This window comes from Neovison vison, chromosome 11, assembly GCF_020171115.1.
Source record: "Neovison vison isolate M4711 chromosome 11, ASM_NN_V1, whole genome shotgun sequence".
In the NCBI taxonomy this organism is placed as follows: domain Eukaryota; kingdom Metazoa; phylum Chordata; class Mammalia; order Carnivora; family Mustelidae; genus Neogale; species Neogale vison.
Genome location: NC_058101.1, coordinates 190,460,090 through 190,483,202, shown reverse-complemented (window position 1 = coordinate 190,483,202; position 23,113 = coordinate 190,460,090). Strand labels below are relative to the sequence as shown.

Below are 23,113 nucleotides of genomic sequence, written 5' to 3'. Positions count from 1 at the left end.
GTCAATTTCTCTTATGTCCCCAGTTAGGAGCTTCTAGCCCACCATTTGGTTCTGCCATTTCTAATATGCTCATTTTCTGCCTCCTGGTAACTTTTACCCCATGTCTTCTAGTGTTTTAGAAAATATCTCATAATACTGGACAGGACGACTGAAATTGGATTTTCAGACTTGTGATAGTATCTGTTTCTCACCTGCTTGACAAACATGACGTAGTTTTTTCTGTTCCTTGGGTCTAATTTCAGCCAGCATTCTTTTTATAGGCTTGCATCCATAGAGCTAAATGACTACATTTGAAATAATGGTTCTTTATTATTTATAAAAACAATAACTCCTCCTACTAATAAGGTGTTTTCTCTGGATATGTAGCAGTTCGTTTATTGTCAAAAAACATAAGACAACAACATAAGACTTCTTACTAGTAAGGTATTTTCTCTGAACATGTAGGAATTCTTTTATTACTTAAAACCAAACTTACCAGTAAGATTTTTTTTCCCAATAAAGTAGCCTTTCTGACAATTTTTAAAGTTTACACATTCTCTTCTTCCTATAGAGTCTTTTACAAAATGTAGAGGTGTAGAAATGGCTTTCAGCTCATGAACGGTACAAATTCCTGGTTACTACCACAGACCTATTGCATTATAATCTCCATATATGATACTAAACAAATATTCCAGGTGAATGTCATGCACACACATTTTGAGAATCCCTGACCTAGGTTAACTGGTCAACCTTTTTGATCTTCAAATATCATAAGAAAAACTGGAGAAATCTTTTTTGGAATATGGTTGGGGCAGGTAGGCAATTTCATATGCCACAACTGGTCATGCAGTAAGTTCAACTGAAATAAGGCTTAAAGATGCCCTAAGATCTCAGGTAACAGAGAGTGGTAATTTACTGCTAACAGCTGACCAATGAAATACTTTGACAGGCAGACAGATTAATCACTGTTTTCATGAAGAACTGTTTTAATTCTACTGTAATTATTTAACATAAGCCAAATATTTAATGAAGTACTTGGGAATTTCAAGCCTGAATTATGTGCACCCTCTATAGAAATCAAACACTGTGGCATTCTTTACCACCTAGATGTAGGTAATACCTATTTATAGCTCTTCCTTCAGGCAAATCCAGAAGGACTTAGCCTAGCTATTTTATGATCTATATCACATTTGCCATTTAGTGTAGCAGCCTAGCAAACACTGGTGCTACCTTAGAAAAGGTGATGTAAGTTGATGAATAAAAAGACAGGCCCTTAGGAGAAGGGTAGAAATGTGTAACCATCAAAAAAAAAAAAAAAGGAAAGAAAGAAAAAAGAAAAATCTTTTATTAGATGTCAATGTGATACGTACCTTGGGATTTCAACTTGTTTTGTGCAATAACAATGGTGACCCAGGATACTTCTTTTTGCCATTAGCTAAACAGAAGCCTGTCTGCTTTCCTACCCTCTTCCTTCTCTCACACTTTGTTTTTACTAGAGACCCAATTAATTAGTTCCATGTTAAGCAGGTATATTGTAGGGGAAGATCATAGGATGGGTGCCTTTAAGTATTTCTGTTAATTTTAACACTAAATAAGATAGTGTATCTTAACAGTTTAAAAGACTCCTTTCCTGGACATTAGAATTCCCATAAAGAAACTGAAAAGGAAATACTAAAGATTATTCCATTTTAGTATTCTGTGTACTTAAGCACACAAAGCAGACTCAGGACAATAATGTCATTACTGCATTCCTACTAGCATATATATTTTGAAATATCATCTTATTTCTTTAGAATTATATCCTAAAAAAAATGATCGATTCTATCATACACAAAAAATGGATCCCTCATTCTACATAGGCTTCAATCAGGAAAGCAATTGTTCTTCTACTGCCAACTCTTAAATAGCCAAGATTAATTTCAAAGACAAAAATTTAAAAGTACTGAGACAGGGGCGCCTGGGTGGCTCAGTGGGTTAAGCCGCTGCCTTCGGCTCAGGTCATGATCTCAGGGTCCTGGGATCGAGTCCCGCATCGGGCTCTCTGCTCGGCAGGGAGCCTGCTTCCCTCTCTCTCTCTGCCTGCCTCTCCATCTACTTGTGATTTCTCTGCCAAATAAATAAATAAAATCTTTAAAAAAAAAAAAAAAGTACTGAGGCAATTCTTTTGACTTCTTGGAAGTACTGTCAAAGAAAATATAGTATTTTCATGTTGGTAATAAATTGTGATTTCTTTTCTTGCTAATGCAATACTTCTTTTTAGAGAGTAGGAATCATATACTAGACAGTTCAGAGTCTATCACTTAAGATTATCTTAAATCTTATGTGTCTATTGTTCTTGTACTAGGAATAAGGGACTGAAAAAAGCTAAAAGGATTCATATAAGTAATTTTTTGCAATATATACAAAAAGGGGGAAAGAAAGTGGAAATTTACATCTTGTTTAAGTGAAAATACATGAAAAAAAATGGACAAAAAATTCATGTAGTTGCTGAAAGATAATCCCAGCAGTGTTTCTTCTAGCAGTTGACAAGCTCTTGGTTCATTACACAACCACATATTTTAAAATGAAAGATGGGACCAAAAGCACTTTTGTGGATTTGACCTTTGAGCTGAGACAGATTGCCATTAGGTTAACACCCAATATCCAATCTTCACTTCATACATTTGCCATTTTCTTGGTGTTACAAATGACTCACTTAAAAGAAGTTACATTTTTAATATTCAAAACCACTCTCTGGGATTGGTTTAAGTACACTTTTGGTTTTTTCCCAGCAAGACACATATGCCAAAGCAAATAGATACCAATATATATTTTATCAATGAATAAGGGAGAGACAACTAATTTGAATCCTTTGTATTACTGTCTTCGAAAGAGTTATTTCCTGGCTTATGTAGGTTAGTGAAGAACTTTTTGTATTGTGCTTATGTTACTATTTGGTTTTGCTCCAAAGCTCTTTTAACTGCAACAGTCTGTTCAGGTTTATCAAACTGGTTGGTTCTTTAGATCTTGCTTTTGCTCCAAGGCAGGTAAATTTAATATCAGCTTGGAAGTTTAAAAAATAATTATTCACTGACAGGGAGAATTTAACCCAGACACAATCTATTGTTAATTGACTACCAATGGACATAAAATCAATGGCCATTATGTTCATCTGTGAGTCACATATCTAAGTAAAATGTTAAAATTCATTTGAATTTTAGACAACTAATTGTAATAATAGTAACACTTATTGACTGCTTAGTGGGTTTTAGGCCTGACACTAAGTATTTCACATGTATTAGCTCATTTACTTCTCACATTTTTTTTTTCACAGCTGGAAATAGTTCTTTCCAGTTGAACCCTTTGAGGCTTAGAGTAATTTTGCTCAAAGCCACACTTGTGGCAGATCCAGGATAGGAATTCCAACTTGGGCATTTGGATTGAAACTACCATACTATCCTGTTTTTTTGATATAATCAATTTCAGTGTCTTCCGTTTTCAAATTAGGAAACTTAGACCCAAATGATTGAATTGTCTGAGTTAACAGCTAGTTTCGTAAGTTGAATGGAGATGATCAGCACTAGAAAACTCCTGACTCTGAGTTCAGTGTGCTTTTCATTACAATAGCTTCTTTCTCAGACAACAAACTGTTGGTTCACACTAACCAGTTATTTTCAGAATATTTAAGTGTATGAAAGAACCGCTTAATGATTACTCAGTACCAACACAGTTTTAAAACAATATTGAAAAGGCAGAAAATGACAGATAACATTTTCCCAAGAATTTAGGATTAAGTTAAGTGGAATGAGGTTCCTTTTATCTACTGACCTATACCATATTTAGCTTAATTTCTTTTTCCTCTTCTGATACTCTTCTATAACAGGTATTAGAACCACTGTACTAAACAAAACATACTATTTTTTTATCTTCAAGTATGATACTTGAAATTAAGAGAAAAGTGTTATTCATATATATTAATTACTTATGCTATGCAAAATTCAAATCCTTTAATTTTTCTTAATAAAATTGGTCATTAGGTGATGTCATAGTAATGAACTTTCCAATAATTTTTATGAGCCAGTCTTTCATTTGTTTTTGACTTATATGCTCTATAAATAAGTGTTCGATGAACTGGTCAAGGGAAGAATATATTTATGGTTTGTTAAAACATTTTATCTCCATGGAAAAGATAGATAAGTATCGAGTATCTAAGACCATGCAGATTTCCTTCTTATCCATTCATCATTCTATAACTGTGTTGTCCGTATATAGCTAGGAAGAATTTATCATTAGTTACTAACTTCCCTTATCAGAATTGGTATAAATCAGAACGGGATAAAATATTAATCATGCTAAAGCTACAAAGGAATTTATTACTTGATGTTTCTGTCAAAGGATTTTTTTTTAAGATTTTATTTATTTATTTGACAGAGATCACAAGTAGGCAAGAGAGGCAAACAGAGAGAGAGGAAGGGAAGCAGGCTCCCCAGTGAGCAGAGAGCCCGATGTGGGGCTTGATCCCAGGACCCTGGGATCATGACCTGAGCTGCCGGCAGAGGCTTTAACCCACTGAGCCACCCAGGCACCCCTGTCAAAGGATTTTGAAAGTGTGTGCATTAAATACAATATTTTAAGACCACCTTAAAAATCAGGCACTTCAGTTCATTTTAATTGATTAAGTCATTGTTTTGGGTGGCCCCATAAATTAAAGATAACTATTTCTAAGGTCAACGCCCAGGCCTTTGTGAAGTCTGTGTTTGTATATTTCCTTATTATTTGTGTTTGTATTCTTGTGTTAGCTCTCAATGGCCTTTAGTGTGTGCCAATAATCTTTCTGTTTACTTAGGTAAACAAATGGTGTTCTCACAGTTTGAATGTGTTAACACGAAAACGGTTTTTTTTGGGGGGGGTTAGTTGTTTTCTGTTTTGTTATGCTTGGTCCCCATTGCCTAAATTAATACCTGATACATAAGAATTGTTCAGTAAAAATTTATCTAATGAATTCTACTTTATTAAATCCTGAAGTCTTTCAGGGTATCTGGTCTTAAAATTAAAATTAGTACAGGTTCCTATCATCTTTTTAAAATATCAGTTCAACACACTTAATTTATCCATGTAAATAATTTCTGAATGGCATGATACAAATAGTTTCAAATAGAGACTTTAAAATGATAGACTTAATTATTTTTGACTACGTACTACAAAGAAAGCCAGGCGCTGTGCTAATTACTCACCATGACATTATCTTACTTAATTTTTAGGACAATATTTTGAGAAATATCTTCCTAATCCTATTAAAGCTGTGAGGTTAAGTAATTTATTCAAGATTAACACAGCAAGTAGCAGATTCAGGACTGTCTCCAAGCCTTTACTCTGCACTGCCTCATGTAGACAAGAAGTAAGCCCACATGTATTATAGATCGGATATAGTGAAGTAAGTCTTTAAGGATCAACTTCAGATTTTTGTTTTTAGTCTAGCTGTATTTTTTTAATTAGAGAGTATTCTAAGCAGATAATACATTTTATCATACAATATTTTTCTTACACACTTAAGAATTGAAGGATTCTGAGTAGGATAGTGGTAGAGTCTCAGGATTAATCTGGCTAGCAAACCAGACTTTAGGGTAGAGGCAGGGAGAAGAAAGGAGGATATTGCAATAATCTCTGCAAGAGATGGTGACTGCTTAGACCAGGCAACAAGTCTTGGCCTTTATGCTTGAGAACTTTTTTTTTTTTTTAAGATCTATTTATTTTAGCGGGAGAGAGTGTGAGCTAGCAGGTAGTTGGGGGGTGGGGGGCAGGCAGAGGGAAAGAGGGAAAGAAGCAGACACTTTGCTGAGCGTGGAGTCTGACGTGAGGCTCAGTTGCACAACCCTGAGATCATGACCCAAGCTAAAATCAAGAGTTGGACACTTCACTGAGTCGCCCAGGAGCCCTCCATGGGCACTTTTACTAGGCTTCCTGGAAGTAGTTACAACTGGTTAAATTTGGAGTGGATTTTGAAAGTAGAGTCAGTGTATTTTCCAAATGAGTAGAAATAGAGGAAGAGAGGAGGGAAGAGAGAAGAATAGACTAAGATGATTCCAAGATTTTGGCTTAAACAACTGGAAAAATTATGTTGCCAATTCTGGAATAGAATCAAAGCTTTGGTTTGGACCACTTTAAGTTTTAGACTTTCAAGTGGAGTATATTAGTGAAAACTATTAGAATACCAAGTCTCTTTTAGTCAGTTTGCTTGAAGCTGGGCTTAAAGAACATACCTAAACATATCTTTGGGTAAGACAGCTGCCCTATGAATTACTGATATTAGAGATGGAAACAAAGACCAGTTAGGTCAGAGTAGAAAAAACAGCCTTTAATGAAAATACCAAGATGCAATTTATAACAAAACAGAAGACTTTATATACTTCACAAAGATCATAGAAATCATCTAATTCTATTGCTGATTTCATAGATGAAGGGATATTGAGTTTCTGAGAAATTTGGTGACATGTCCAAGATTAAGGCCAAGAAAGAGTAATTTTTAAATTTGTAGTTACTCTTTATAAGAACATGCTTTAGGTATGCTTTCATCCATATTTATTGTCCAAAATAAAAACAAAAGATTTTGAGAGAACCAAAAGGGTCCTCTCAAATGATAATTATGCTTCAAATGTGGTTTAAAATTGAGGACATTGGTTTATATTATAGACGTTATTTTTAATCCCAAACTTTTTTTTTTTACCATCAGAAAACCTAGAAAATGATGTGTATTTATAACAACTGCATAGCAGTTAATTTTCATAAGAGGTTAACAGCAGAAATAATGTGAGTCAGCTTTTTAAGCAGTAAAATATCCTAGATGGAGATTTGTCTCATATTTTCTGTAATTGATTGGCATCAACTATTAATAGTTCTTACTATGGTATGGAAAACTGTACATTTCTCAGTGTGGTAACAGTTTTATATTTTTTTAAGGCCAATTTAAATGCTCTAATGGAATGAATAAATGTATAAAGCTATCTTATTTTAAAACTCTAATAATGGGGAAAAGAGCAATTTAATAATTGATAGTAATTTTTTCCTTAAAGATAAACTTAGTTGCTCTAATTTGTATCTTATATCTTCAGTAACTGTGGAGTAATCATTAAATTATATGCTTGTGTTTGTAGTAAACCTTTTAACAAATTACATTAAATTTACTTTTGATATTAAGTTGCTTTCTACAAATTACAGTAATTTCAACCAACATATTCATCTATTATTTCTAGTTAATTATTTTATTCAAAAGAATTAGAAACAGGAGTTTAGATTTTTCTATTATTTCCCTTCATAGTATAAAATTAAATATACAAAAAAAGAGAGAGAGAGAGAGAAAGGAAGGGAGGAAAGAAAAAAAACTTATAAAAGATCTGTTTTTCTTTAGATTGTAATTTTTGTTTCTTTGTCTTTTTTTATAGAGCTACATTCACGGAAGCAGCCAAGCTCAGTTCGTGGCAGAGTCACACATTATTCTGGTACTAAGTATCCTTTAAAATACTGATGGATTGAAAAGGACAGAAGTTGCATGCTGTCAAACTGGCTTTTTTTCATAGCAGTAATTATCAAGATTTTAAAGACATGAAATTTTAAACTTTACTATGTTACTTTCTAGTTCCTATGCCAATTATTTACTATTTAATTTTGCTTTTATCCTGAGTCATTAACAACCTATAATTTTCTCTTTTTTTTTTCACTGACTGTTGAATTGCAAAGTATAGCTTTTGCTCTGCTTTGGTTATCTTTGACTTACATCTTTTTGTGGAGTTTGTGTGGCTTTACTTTAAAGGGTCCTAAAGGAGAAAAATGTGTCCTAAAATATAAAAAACAGAATTTTAAAATACTATCTTACTACTGATTACCTTAAATAGTATGGTAAGTCAGAAAAGGGAGATTTAAGATGGTTAGACATGTCTTTTTGGAACATAGCAGACTAAATGTTATAAATCAGATAATGGAGTACAATTTACGGTTTGGTGGTAGAAGGGCAAAGAAGACAGAATAGAACAGGAAAGAGGTTAAGTTTAAAGTGTCTAATTAAAACCAAACTCTGAATACTCTTAGAATGAAATAAAGTTACTCTTGGGGTAAATAACTCTATCTTGGGGGAACACTGTTTGTGTGTCTTGAGAAATATTTGAAGGTTAAATGCATAATGTTGAATATATTGAGTCATCATCAGGATTTAAAGTGTGCCTATAGAATTGTTTATAAAATTTGATTACTTTTCTGGTTACCAAGATTCATATTCAACTGAAGTAATCCAGAACAAATTTTTAGTATTTTATATAATCAGAGCTATTTAAACCTTTAAGGGATCTTAGAACTCATTTAGGTCCAAACCTCATTTCATAGGTAGGAAAACTAAAACCTACAAAATTTAATTGACTTTTTTTAAGTTGAAGGAAGAACTAGAATTAAAATTCTCTTTTCTTTGTTATGGTCTATCAGTTAAGTTTTATATATGTTATTATGATCTATGACACAGGATTTTATGAATAAATGTCAGTCATTCCATCTTGAAGTTTTTGTTTTTAATCGAGAAGGAAACGACTTTAATATCATTAAGGTTTTTGTATTTCTCTACCTTATAACAGTGCATTTTTTTAATTCACCAGCAAGTATGTATTTTCTACCTTCAGCTTTTTAAGCAATCTATTTCATTTGCATAATATGTTCTGGTCAGTGTGTCAGGTGTTAGTATATACTGAGTCTTCGATTAATTATAGTGGAGGAGAGGGGTAGGAGTGCTTAAAGCACTTGCAATTCTCAAGAAGCTCACAAATTTCCTCATTTATAAAACCAGGATTAGCAAAGTAACCACATAGCACTTTGGGGCTATTTTGGGGTTTGGGGATTTCTTTTTCCCCCTTTTACTTTCCCATGAGTTCTGAACTCATATTTCTTCCACCCTTTACACATTCTTGTATGCGTAATTGTGTATCTCAGCCCATTTCTTGCTTGCATGTATTTAATTACCTGTGTGCTTTAATAAGAAGCTACTGGATTTATGTTTTTGCTGTGGTTTGTCTCATAGATTAAAATCAGAAATAACAGTATTTTAATTAACATTCTCGAGTTTTGTGGTCTTGATCAGTAAGTGGCAGGTTTCTCTTTTCTAACTTTCATACAATAAGAAATTCATACTTTATGCACATGAGAGGTGCCTTGGGTGAGAAAATGGAATCCAGATCTATGTATTGGAACATCTCTTTCTCCTTATCGGAAAATAAAGGAAGACCATCTTTACTCTTTACTTCTCTCTACATTTTATACATGTATTTATGAAGCAAAATACATTTGTGTTGAAGCACATTGGTAGGAAACCAACTATTACAGGAGACATTTTAGCTCTTATTTACATATTGTAGGCTTTTATTTTCTATCCTATTTCAATCCATGAAACAGCATTTTAGCTGTGTACTTTCTTCAAAGCAGCTAGTCTATGAAACACATCAGGAGGACCTAGCAAAAACCATGTTGAGACCATCATTGTATGGCAGGAATTCTCCAGGGTTTCATTTCATGGCTCACGGACAGCAAGCTGAGATTTAGGATGCAAAGAAATTGCACAAGCAATATGAAGGCTTCCAAGTAGATTTTTAACAGTAATATGTAACAGATTTAAAAGTGCTTATTCTCTTTATGCTACCAATAGTTACTTACGGCTTTCTTCCTCTGGTTTGTTTGTTGTAAGGTAACTGAGAAAATGTCTTTTAAAATGGTGGACTCATCAAAACTACTGGTGAAATTTTAAAAGTAGCCGAAATAATAATTTCTGCTTTTACTTTCACTTGGCTGACTACCGATATTTTTTTAAACTTACCATGTATTTTTTTTTTTGTAATTTGCATGTGTATGTTTTCTTTTTTTACAAAAAGGAAGGAAGGAAGAAAGGAAGGAAGGAAGGGAGGGAAGAAGAAAAACGTAAATTCCAGATGGTCACTTCTTGTTTATCTAGAGAGAATATGCCTGCTTTTTGTTTTTCTCCTTCTGATTTAGTAAGCCAAATCATTAGGTGCAATTGCTGTATGCAAAATTTTGCTGGAAAAAAACTAAGAACAGATGGACTCATTTGATGTCATAGGTTATAGATTCATATTTACTAAAAATAAGATTTTTCTCCCCATTAGTGTTTTATTTTCTCAGTACCTTCTTTAAGAAAAAAACAAAAAGCAATCCTATGTAGTTCATGAGAGAAAACTATATAAAAAGGAGTAAGAAATATCACATTTTAATATGAAATATGTGAACTAAGAATAACTTATGTAATCCTTTTATTTTTCCTAGTAAAAATACATTGTTCCTTATTTTTCATTCAGTTGTATTTCAATACCTGATCCAAATGTAAAATATTTGCTCTTTACAAGAAGGTAGACTGATAGAAACATAATTGTAATTTAGTGTGACAAATGTTATAATGAGTGCTTGGAAACTCAAAAGGAAGAGCAACTCACTGCCTAGAGAACTTGCACTGACTTTTCAGCTGGTTTTGGTACAGTGGAAAAAGGAGTTTCCCAGACAGAGAATGAATGAGAATATTCTAGTAGGAGGTCGAGCAGGTACAAAAACACAAAATGCTAAGAGCAGATTGATGAAAGGTTACTTTGGATGCATAATGAAAATTGAACAAAGAAATTGCTAAGAAATTTGAACCTTAAGTGAATTCACCAAGATGTGGTCTATTTGTGCTAGCAGATACAGTATACATGAGTTCTAGGACTGACTTTTGCTTTTTTAAAACTCTGATCTATCCCTTAGTTCTCTACATCCTTCAAGTTCTAGGGTCTCAAGATGATGACATAAAATAAACATCTTTTCAAAGTAAAATGGTGATATAAAAGACAAAGGGTACACTAGCAATAATAATTTATACACACACACACACACACACACACACACACACACTCTTAGGTCACATTTGCTTTTCCTATGAGAAACACATTTGTTTTCCACTTATTATGAATGAATATTATTTCACTTCGCATTTGATTTCAATCTGTGATAGAAAGCAAATGTTTTAGTATGTTATATCCAAGGAAAAACATACTACATTAAAAAAATGATGGATGCAAATTGAAGATAATTTTAGATTTAGAGCTCTGTAAGTCTTCCTAATATGCTAACATTTTTTTCGACATCTGATCTCATTTATCTTTAAATTTACAGTCCTCATTCTCTTCCTAGGAGCAACAGTAAACCTAACATCATGTACAACTAGAATAGATCATAATATAGTACAAATATATTTGTTACCTGTTTAGTAGGATGCTCAGTGCCTCTGGGTGCTGCATATAATTTATACAAATAGCAGCTTTTGTTTTTTGTGGAATTCTGTCAATATTTTGACTTTTTCAGCAGTAAAAGTTGATTGACAGATTTAGCAGAGAAACTCAGGTGTGCATTGCTATGACATTACTCAATACAAAGTGAAAGTAATACATGAAGTAGACTAGGATGTGTGTGTGTAGGCATAGGCATCAGGAAACCAAGAACAACAGAAAAAGTCCCAAAAACGTAGTTCATCCATCGCTTAAGACTCTTCAGTAAGACACAGCCAACATGGCTACACTCACAGTTTAATGGCAGAAAATCAACTGAGTTGATTAACATTGAAACTCTCAGATTAGTGCTGAGTCATTGAACCCTCTACTCAGTGAAGAAAGCCTTACACATCAAGTCTGACAGACCATCATCTAGCTTTTACCTCTTTCTAAAAGTTAATACTTCACCTAAAAATTATGTTACAGATTTTTTTTTCCAAATGTTAAGTCTTATGTAGGCCCTTTTTTAACCAAAACTTGTCATTGATATGCAAAATGATATGATATTTAACTTAAGTTAAATAATAATTCTCAACACTCAAAAGCCTTAAATTAAAAGGTATCTTTAAATAAAGAGAGGGCAAAGGGAAAGTTAGCTCTTTTAAGCCATTTTAGTTCATAATCTTAATTACAATCAAGTTTAAAGTAGGTTTGCAGCTTATTTTTTGGTAAAGCCTAGAAAACTCAAGTTTGCAGAAAATATTCTGAAGATAACACTTGTTTCTCGACCCTACTGCTTTCGAATAGAAAATTTTACCTTGCGCTTATACACAACCAAATAACTACTCATTCCTTTGCTTTTAAATCCTATTTTGGGGTTGTAAGCACTGTATTTACTAAGTTCTCACATTTATTTTCAAGTAAATGAAACTAACTTCCTCTCAGATATAACAGTTTATATTGCCTTTTGCACTACCTTGGATTCTGTGTAACACAGTTGACACCTAGTACCAATGAGTTCCAAATCCAGTCTGTCTACTATTTTAATAAATAAAGATCTATTGGAACATAGTCACACCTATTCATTTCTGTGTTGTCTTGATTACTTTGCACTACAACAGCAGTGTTAAGTAGTGTTAAGTAGTAGCCATACATCATACAGTTTACAGAGAGTTCATATAGTTGTATTTATCAAATTTATAGTTGAACCTTGAACAATGTGAGTGTTAGGGTTGCTGACACCTCCCCCCTCCCACATACACACACATTTAGAAATCCACATAATTATTTTTTTCTCCTCAAAAATTAAGAGCATGCTGTTAACTGGAAGTCTTACTGATAGCAAATAATCATATGTATTTTTAAATATTATATGTATTATATACTGTTTCTTACAAATAAAGCTCAAGGAAAGAAAATACTAAGAAAATCATAAAAAGAAAGTACATTTATAATACTGTACTAGAGTAACAAAAAAATTTGCATACAAGTGGACCCCAGCATTTTAGACCTGTGGTTTTCAAGGTCAACCGTACTTTCTAGGCCTGTACAGAAAAATTCTGCAAATTACTGTTCAGTAGGATGTGGTAAGTAAAAAAAGCAAAAATCCCCAACCTTATGACCTCAAGATAGTTGCTGTTAACTTTATTATCTTTCTCTGCATTTCCAGCTCTTTTGTTACTTTGTTCTTCTCATCATTTTCATCTAACCTTGTGATATCATCCTACCTTATTTCTTTTATGGTTTTTTGATTGGCAACTGTCACTTACTAGTTTGTGGCTTTGCATAAGTTATTCAGACCTCTCTGCTTCATTTTCCTTATTTGGAAACTGAAAAAAAGGATCTCTGTCAAAGAGTTGTATGGCAATGAGTAAGAGGACAAACAAAAATTTCCTGCCTTTTTGGGGGTCTAACATTGTAGTGGCAGGAAAAAGACAGTAAGTAAATTTTTTTTTTTAAATTGAATGTGAAATTTCTTTCAAAAACAATGTTACGGAGAAAAACCAGGAAAAAGGAATGAGAGAGGTTAGAGGAGGCTTTTCTGATAAGATCTCATTTGAGCAGAAACTAAAAGGGAAGTGAATTTTGTGGATATTTGGGAGAAGAGCATTAAGCAGGGGAATATCAAGTACAAAGATGCCTAGGCAAAGAGATTTCGGTCTTGTTGGAAAAATAGCTAGTAGGACAAGAATAAAAGCAAACAAGAGCAGACACGTATAGGCTGTGGATCAGGATACATACCATGTAGGGCCTAGAGGCCACTCTGAAATCTTGTTTATTCAGAGTGACATGGAAAGCTTTTAAATTGTTCTGAACAGAAGAGTGACAATACCTGACTTAAAGATATTAAGAACAAGAATGTTTTTAAGATTTAAGGGAATTTCATAAGCAAGAAATAACCACAAAATTCATAGGGAAAAATAATTTGCCACATTAAAATGACAACTATGCATAACAAAGCAACTTAAAGAAGAGAATGAGTTCAGCATCATGACAGTATGAGTTTGTCTTTTTTATTTTCAAAATTGGACATTTGTAACCAAACAAAAGTACCTCAATCTACCAGGATGCCCCTCTGTACTCCCTATAGTGGGTGAATAAGATTTCAGAGAGGGCTGGATCCAAAGGAGTCTGTGAGTCTGTCCAGTACCCACTTACTGCCATCAGAAAAGGTAATGTGGAGAGTGAAAAACTGGTACACTGACTGGAGATAGAGTATTTTTGGGATCCAACCAGCCTGATGAGAGAAACTGGCCAACAGTCAGACAAGAACAGACAAGTTTGGGGGCAGAGAAAAAAAGAGGAAAACAAACCCAAGTTGGCCTTCTGTCCCAGGGCAACACTGCCACCTACTAGATTTGGAGGGTGGCAAGCAACAGCAACTACATCTCTGGCAGAAGAGGTGGAAAAGGAAAATGGTGAAGGACAGATGGACTGGCAGTGCAGGCTGCAGAGACCAGCAACACCCAGCTCCTGAGGAGAGACCTTATGACTGGGGAAAGGAAGAGTAAATGGAGAGAGGCAGACAAGAACATCAAAGGGTCTTACAAGAAAAGCGTTTCCTGCAGTACGCTCCAGGATTTCAGCCAAAGGTCAGCCCAAAGACCTCTGGGATTTCCCCACTGGAGGCTTCTCTTACTGGCCCAAGGGCACTCCCATAGCCCCAGGTGTTAAGTCCATACCTACTCAGACTTTGCCCCCAGCCTTTTTTTTTTTTTTCTTCTGAACATAGTCCTTTTTACAAGACTGTTCCCAAGGGCAGCAATGAAAGCCAGCTCAGTAAGAAAGCTCAAAACTTGTGCTATCGCACCACCTTCTGGAAAACAAAAGGTTTCTAATTGCCAGCCTGTTGAACTGTAACGAAGTGAACAGGAAAGGCATGTGCTACTTCAAATGGGACAGTAGAGGCACATTTCATTAGATACTGAAAAATCACAGTAATATGGTATCACAAAAAGGATAATTCTCAAGCAACCAAATCAAGGCATGGAATATTGTAATCTAACTGATAAAGAATTCAAAATTTCTTCATTAGAATGAAGAAATTTATTTAGTTACAAGAAAACAGGCAATTCAGTGAGCTCAGGAATAAAATTAATGAACAGAAGGAGTTCTTTACAAAGAGATTTAAATTTTTAAAAAAGAACGAAACAAATTCCGGAGCTGAGAAACTTAATAAATGAGATAAAGTATACAAGAGAAAGCATAGAAAACAGAGCACATCAGACAGAAGAAAGAATAAGCAAGTTGGGGGATAGGAATTTAGAAATGACTCAGTTGGAATAAGAGGGAACTATTATTTTTAAAAAGTTAAAAAACCCTAAAGATTATTACTCTATCAGATAAGCAAATATCAGAATAATTGTATACCAGGAGGAGGAGAGAGAGAGAAAGAGGTAGAGTTTATTTAGAGTAGTAATAGCTGAGAACTTCCTAAACATGGGAAAGAAACTAGACATGTACGTCTACTAAGTTAAGGAGGTGCCCTATTATCTCAATGCAAAAAGATCTCCAAGAAACTGTTAAAAATCATTTATAAAGAAATAATCTTAAAGGTAGCCAGGGGAAATGGGAAAATAACCTAGAAAGGAACCCCCATTTAAGCTCTCAATGCATTTCTCAGTAGAAACACTATAGGCCAGGAGAGAGTAGAATGACATAATCAACATATTGAAAAAGTAAAGTTACCAGTCAAGTATACTTTATATCATAAAATTATCCTTCAAATACGAGAGAGAAAGGCTGAAGAAGATCCATACCACCAGATCTGTCTTATAAATAATGCTGAAAGAAGTTTTTCAAGTTGAAATAAAAAGATGCTAATTAGAAACATAGAAAAAAATAAAAGTCCACAAATGTCTGATAAAGGTGAAAGAAATAGAAAACTGTAACTTTATATTAGAAAAGTATATTAAGCACTTAATATAAAGGTTAAGGAAAGGACTTTAAAAATAATTACAGCTACTGCAGTTTGTTAATGAATTCACAACATAAAAAGATCTGTTCTGTGACATCAAAAATAAAAAGCTGAGGAGTAAAGGGTAGAACTTTAATATGTAAATCAAGAAGTTGTTTTTTTTTTTTTTTTTCCTGCTGAAAGCAACTTATCTGAGGTATTCTGTCTAAGCCTCATGATAACCACAAGTTAAAAAACCAGATATAAGAAACAAAAAATGGGGGAGGGTTTGGGGGGGGAGACTGAGCAAATTACTATGGAAAACCACAAATTTACAAAGAAACAGAGGGAAAAAGAAACATTGAAAAAAAGAAACACTGTAAATCCGGAAGACAAAAGATGGTGGTAGTAAGTCCTTAGATATCACTATTCATGCTAAATGTAAATGGATTGAAATCTCCAATCAGAAGGCACAGTCTAGGTGAACAGATTTTTTAAAAAGCAAGACCCAAATATATGCTGCCTGTCAGAGACACTTCAGCTCTAAACATACACGTGGGCTCAATATAAAGAAATGGAAAGGGAAATTTTAAGCAAGTGTAAAACAAAAGAAAGTGGAACTACCCATACATAGATTGGGCAAAATAGTTCAGCCAAAAATGTTAGTAAGAGATAAAGTAGGTCATTATATAATGTTAAAGGGGTGAATACATCAAGAAGATTTAATAATTGTAAATATATATGCACCCAACATACCAGAGCAGCAAAATATATTCAGCAAATACTAACAGAGCTGAATAGAGAAATTGAACACAATGCAGTAAGAGTAGGCAATTTCAGAACCTAGTGTCAGCAATGTACAGACCTATCCAGATAGATCATCAACAGGAAAATGTTAGAATTGGACCAAACTTTAGAACAAATGGACATAGGACATTCCATCCAACAGCATAAAACACATTCTCTTGTCAAGTGCACATGGAACATTCCCCAGGATAAATGATTTGATAAGACCCACAACACATATTAGCAAATTTAAGAAGACTATAATCATACCAACTATCTTTTCTGGACCACAATGGTATAAAATTATAAATCAATAAGAGGCAATCTAGGAAATCTACAAATGTGAAGACTAAACAACATATCTCTAAACAACCAATAGGTCAAAAAGAAATCAAAAAGGAAATTTAAAAACATCTTCAAACAAATGAAAATGGAAAATACAATATACCACACTAATGGGATAAAGCCAAAGCAGTTCTGGGAGGTAAGTTTATAGCAATAAATGCATATATTGAGAAACTATAATCTCAAGTAAACAACTTAACTTTACACCTCAAAAAACTAAAGAAAGAACAAATTAAGGCCAAAGTTAACAGAAGAAAGGAAATAAGTACAAAGTAGAAAAAAATGAAATAAAGACCAGAAAATCAATAGAATGGACCAATAAAACTAAGAGTGGATTCTTCAAAAAGAAACAAAATTGACAAACATTTAGCTACACCAAGAAAAAAAGACTCGAAATCAGAAATGAAAGTGGAGTTATTAGAATGGATACTTCAGAAATATGTAGGATTATAACAGACATATGAATAGTTATATGCCAAAAAATTAGATAATTTAGAAGAAATGGATACATTCCTGGGAACATAATTTACCAACACCAAATCAGGAAGAAATAGAAAATATGAACAGATCAAATATTAATAAAAATATCCTATCTGTAATCAAAAACCTCCCAACACAGAAAACCCCAGAACCAAATGGCTTCACAAGAGAACTGTACCTAACACTTAAATACGAATTAACACTAATCCTTCTCAATTCCACAAAAAAAAAAAAAAGCACAAAAACAAAAAACAAAACTGAGTAGTAGAGAACACTGCAGATTCTATGAGGCCAGCATTACACTGATACTAATACTAAATAAGGACAGCACAACAGAAGAAAACTATAGACTAATATCCCTGGTGACGACAAATATAAAAATTTGTCAACAAACTATCAGTAAACCAAATTCAAGAACACTTTAAAATTATACACCATAACAAAGTGGGGTTTAATCCTAGAATTCGAGGATGGTTCAACATGCAAATCAATAGATATGACATAACATCAATAAAACAAAAGATAAAAAATCATGTGTTCATCTCAATAGATGCAGAAAAAGATCTGACAAAATACAACATCCTTTCCTGATAAAAATCCTTAATGGGATTATACGTATATAGTCAGAACGTCAGAACATACCTTGGCATGATGAAAGCCATATAAAACAAACCCAAAGCTAACACTGCATCTTTCTTTAAAGATTTTATTTATTTATTTATTTGAGAGAGAGAGGAAGCAGAAGAAGGGGGAGGGAGAGGCAGATGGAGTAAGACTCCTCCTGAGCAGGAGCCGGATGTGGGGCTCAGTCTCAGGACTCTGAGATCATGAGGTGAGCTGAAGGCAATGGTTAACTGACTGAGCCGCCCAGGTGCCCCGTTAACACTGAAATTCAATGGAAAAAAAGAAAGTAAGAGCTTTTCCTCTAAGATCCACAACAAGACAAAGATGCCTATTCTCACCATTCTCATTCAGTACTATACTGGAAATCCTAGATAGAGCAATCAAGACACAGATATAGAAGGCATCTAAACTGGAAAGGAAGAAGTAATATTGTTGCTACCTGCAGATGATATGAGCGTATATATATATATATATATATATATACACACACACACACACACACACACACACACATATATATCAGTACCAATAAAGAGAATCCCAAACTCAGCCAAAAATTGTTGGCAACTAATGAACAATTTCAGTAAAGTTGGAGTATACAAAATCAAGTTGCAGAAAAGAGCTGCATTTCTTTACACTAATAATGAAACATCTAAAAAAGAAATAAAACCATCTAATTTACAATAACATCAAAATTTTAAAAAAAATCTTAAGAATAAATTTAACCAAGGAAATGAAAAATCTGTACAACAGAACTACAAGACTTTGCTGAAAGAAATCAAAACACAAATGGAAATGCATTCTATGTTTATGGATCTGAAGAATATTATTAAAACGTCTATACTTCCCAAAGCCATCTACAGACTCAATGTAATCCTCGTTAAATGTAAAGGCATTCTTTTTTTTTTTCTTTTCTTTCTTCTTTTTTTTTTTTTTTGTAAAGGCATTCTTTACAGAAATAGAAGAGGGGTGCCTGTGTTGCTCAGTTGGTTAAGCGCTTGCCTTCAGCTCAGGTCACCATCCCAGGGTCCTGGGATCAAGCCCCACATCGGACTCCCTGCTCAATGGAAAGCCTGCTTTTCTCTCTCCTGCTATTGCTCCCCCTGTTTGTGCTTTCTCTCTCTGTATCAAATAAATAAATATCTTTACAAAAAAAAAAAAAAAAAAGAAGAAGAAGAAGAAGAAAGAAAAGAAAAGGAAAGAAAAAGAAATAGGAGAAACAATTCTAAAATTTGTTTTGAACCATAAAAGGCCCCAAATAGCTAAAGCAGTCCTGAGGTAAAAGAACCAAATGAGAGGTACGACACTTCCAGATTTCAAACAATTCTTCGAAGCTATAGTAATAAAAGCAGTGTTGTACTGACACAAAAACAGACCCAGAGACCAAGGGAATAGAATAGAGAGCCCAAAATTAAACTTTGGCATATACAACTATTAATATTTGACAAGGAACCCAAGAACATTCAGAAAAATACAGTCTCTTCAACACATGTCTCTTTTGCACATGCAGAACAATGAAATTGGACCCCTATCTTGTACCACCCACAAAAGTAAACCAAAATGAATTAAACAAGATCTGGTACTATAAAACTCATAGGAGAAAACAAAGGAAAGAAGCTCATTGACAGCAGTCTTGATGGCAATGATTTTTTTGGATATGTCACCAAAAACACAACACAAGAAAAAAAATAAAAGGGACTACACCAAATTTAAAGGCTCTGCAAAGCCAAAGAAACAACATGGAAAGGCAGCCTACAGAATGCAAGAAAGCTTTTGCAAACCCCACATATCAAATAAGGGGTTAATATCCAAATATATTAAGAACTCCTACAACTCAATTACAAAAAGCAACCTGATTAAAAAATAGGCAGAGGAACTAAACAGCCATTTTTCCAAAGAAGATGTGCAAATGCCAACAGATACATTAAAAGATGCTCAGCATCACCAGTCATCAGGGAAATGCAAATCAGCATCACCAGGAGATACCACCTCACTCTGTTATAATTTAAGCCTGTTATCAAAAAGATAAATAAATATTGGCAAGGCTGTAGAGAAAAGAGAATCCTTGTGCTCTGTTGATGGGAATGTAAATTGGTGTGGCCACTATGAAAAAACAATATGGAGTTTCCTCAAAAACTTAAAAATAAAACCACCATACAATTCAGCAGTTACACTTCTGAGTATGTGTCCAAAACCACTACTTTAGACAGATACATGAACCCCTGGGTTTACTGCAGCATTATTTAGAATAGCCAGATATGGATGCAGCCTAAGTGTCTATTGATAAATAGTTAAAAAAAGTTGATACACAAATATTGTTCAGCTACGAAAAAGTAGGATGTCTTGCTGTTTGCAACAACAGGGATGGAATTTGAGCACAATATGCTAAGTGAGATCAAAGAAAGGCAACTACTGTATGATATACGTGGAATTTTAAAAAGCCAAACTTGTCAAAACAGTAAAATGGTGGTTACCACAAGAGTGAGGAAGGGTGCTCAGACAGTGAAGAGTATGAAGTTAACAATGGGTAGTAAATAAACCATAGAGAATTAATGCACAGTGAAATGAATATAGACAACAGTGTTGTACTGTAATCAAATTTGCTTAGTTTAGACCTTATTTCAAAAGGGTAATTCTGTGGTACGATATAGGTGATGATTATCACTACAATGGCAATTGAATTAAAATATATATCAAATTAATACGTTGTACCTCTTAAACTTACACAATGTCTTATGTCAAACATATTAAGGTTTTAATACATAAAAAGAAAAAAGGAGAGAAGACTTCTATTGCATTGTAGTTAAGAACAAATGGGCAATGGCTCAGACAGCCTTGGTCTGAATTCTGGCTCTCACACTACTTAACACCTTGTGCCAGTTATTAGTCTCTAATTTTCATCATCCCAGTTTGTAAGTATGAACTAAAACAGCACCCACCTCACAGCACCATTAGAAGGCTTAATGAGAGAAATCCATGCACAGTGCTTAGCTCACTTGCCTGCACATAGTTGAGGTAAATCAATGTTGGCTATTAGATTGAATATATACATACTAACATAGAAGACAACACATAAAGGAATAATCCAAATGTAACACTTCAGCCAATTCATGTCCAGGAAAAGAAAGCACCGTACAAATTAACTTAAGGAAAATACAAATATGGGTAAGAGAGTTATGGGGAAATGGGGGAAAAAGAGCAATATACAAAAGGTTAAACAAAGAGAGGAATCAACTTATCAAAGGATGCTCAGACTATTATTGCAGATGGTCACCCATCAGTTTGGTAAAAGCAATAGTTCAGCAAAACTACTGATGAAATACAGGAAAAATACAGTGTGATTGTACCTTAGTAAACTTGAAAATACACATGCCTCCTCTTAAAAAAACTCTACCTGTACGTGTAGATCTTATGGAAAATACTGCACATGTAAACAGATAACCTTGTAGGAATATTTATAATAGCAAACATTTGGCAACAATTGTGCATCAGTAATATAAAGCAATAAAATGTGGTATATGCTTAAGAAAATCCTTTTATTCTGTCACAAAATGAATTTGCTTATTATTCAAAAACAATTCCAACAAGAAGCATACTACTCATGTAGTTTTCACATTGTAGCTTAACTATATGCAGAGGAAAAGTACTAAAAAATGGTATGAAGAGCTTTTAATGGGGATTGGTTTTACTTGTGTAACCACAGTTTTGATATCCAATATTCTTTTGCCGAATAAAGAATACTTTTTCTTGAGATTATATCTGTGTATAGGTATGTTTATAACACATATATATATGTGCAAATGAGTGTTTATATGTAAAATTTTATCCTGAATATATTTTTATATATGGCTATACTTTTATTAAAATTTTTAAGCATTTAATTTTGTAAAACTTATTCCCCAGAAATAGAAATAGTCACATTTGCCCATGATTTTATTAGTGGAATTTCAGAAGCATTTATAGTGATACTTATTTTACTTATAATATCTACATAAAATCATTTTAAATGTCATTTATGTTTTGAATATTTGCAAAAAAGTATTTTATCAGAGTTAAAATGATCTGACATACTGTGTGTATTTTCAAATCAAATGTGTATATTTAACTGTGTAGATTCAAATTTGTACCTGAATGTAATAAAGAATGTTAAGGTGAATTACAAAGTAGAGCTCAGACTTAAGAATTCCCTTAGCAGACAAAATCATTTAAGCCCATAAACACGACTAAATTTAGCCTCTTCAAAAATATAAGTGAAATTAACTTGCGACAGTTCTTACAAATGCCTCTGATAATTATAAAAGAAACTTGTCAAAAAAAAAAAAAAAGAGGTCAGCAGGTACAGTCTTCATTATGAGGGTCTGGGAGTGCTAAACTTATTTCAAGGTGAATTTTTCACCTAGGTACAACAGGCTGCTCATGTCTCATTTTTATGCCCATATAGAAAGAGGTGTTTTTTTCCAGCTGAATGTACAGAGCAGACCTACAGTCATTTAAATTATGCACAACACACTGAGGTCTGCTTTGCTGATCATAATCATAACACCTACTTCATTCTTTTATGATTTAAATGTATCCTTTTGAGTCCCCCCTCTGAAGACTGATTTTCTGTGTTGAGTCCTGCCAGTGTGTAGCCTCAGGGAATGTGGCTGGAGTCATTGGAGACATGGTGTGAGGAATGTGAAGATATTTAATGGGAAAGGCAGAGTAAATTGAGATAGTCAAGGTTAGATATCAAGTTTAAATACTGGTAACTCAGGACTTGTGAGTAAATACTTGTGACTTAGGACTTAGGATTTTCTTTTTTGGTAGCCATCCAAAACTAGTAGCCATATTTATTGAGTGCCTGCTATGTGCAAGGCTTCATTTTATGGTGCAGCAAATTTGGTGGCTAGAGTAGATTTTGGAAACCCAAATATGTAAAATGGACTATTTTTCTTATATGTCTATTTTTTAAAAATTTAAATGCAATTTGAAAAAAAAAAAAAAAGAAACGTCTTCTTCCTAAAAATGGCATGAGAGATAATCACTCGTAACCAATCCCTTGCTATCTGGAAACCCCCACTATAATAACCAATCACTATAAAGGTCAATAAGTTCTTCATTTTTACTTTATAAGCCATTCAGTGACTTCATGTCCCTGAGGATTATATTAGTCCTTGAATTTGGGGAACCCTAGTTTAAAAATTGTTCTTGCACTCCCAATAAACTATTATTAAGTACTATTTATTGATTTGATGGGTTT

At 33.7% G+C, this 23,113-nt stretch overlaps 1 protein-coding gene across 2 annotated transcripts in view; it reads left to right on the top strand.

The window, feature by feature from the left end:
* Positions 1–23,113, top strand: part of TUSC3 (tumor suppressor candidate 3) — a 168,869-nt gene that overhangs the window by 127,682 nt on the left and 18,074 nt on the right. For both annotated transcript variants that reach the window (XM_044225524.1, XM_044225525.1), the window contains exon 6: positions 7,398–7,461. In XM_044225524.1, the coding sequence (XP_044081459.1) occupies positions 7,398–7,461 (64 nt within the window). The remainder of the gene's footprint in view (positions 1–7,397; positions 7,462–23,113) is intronic.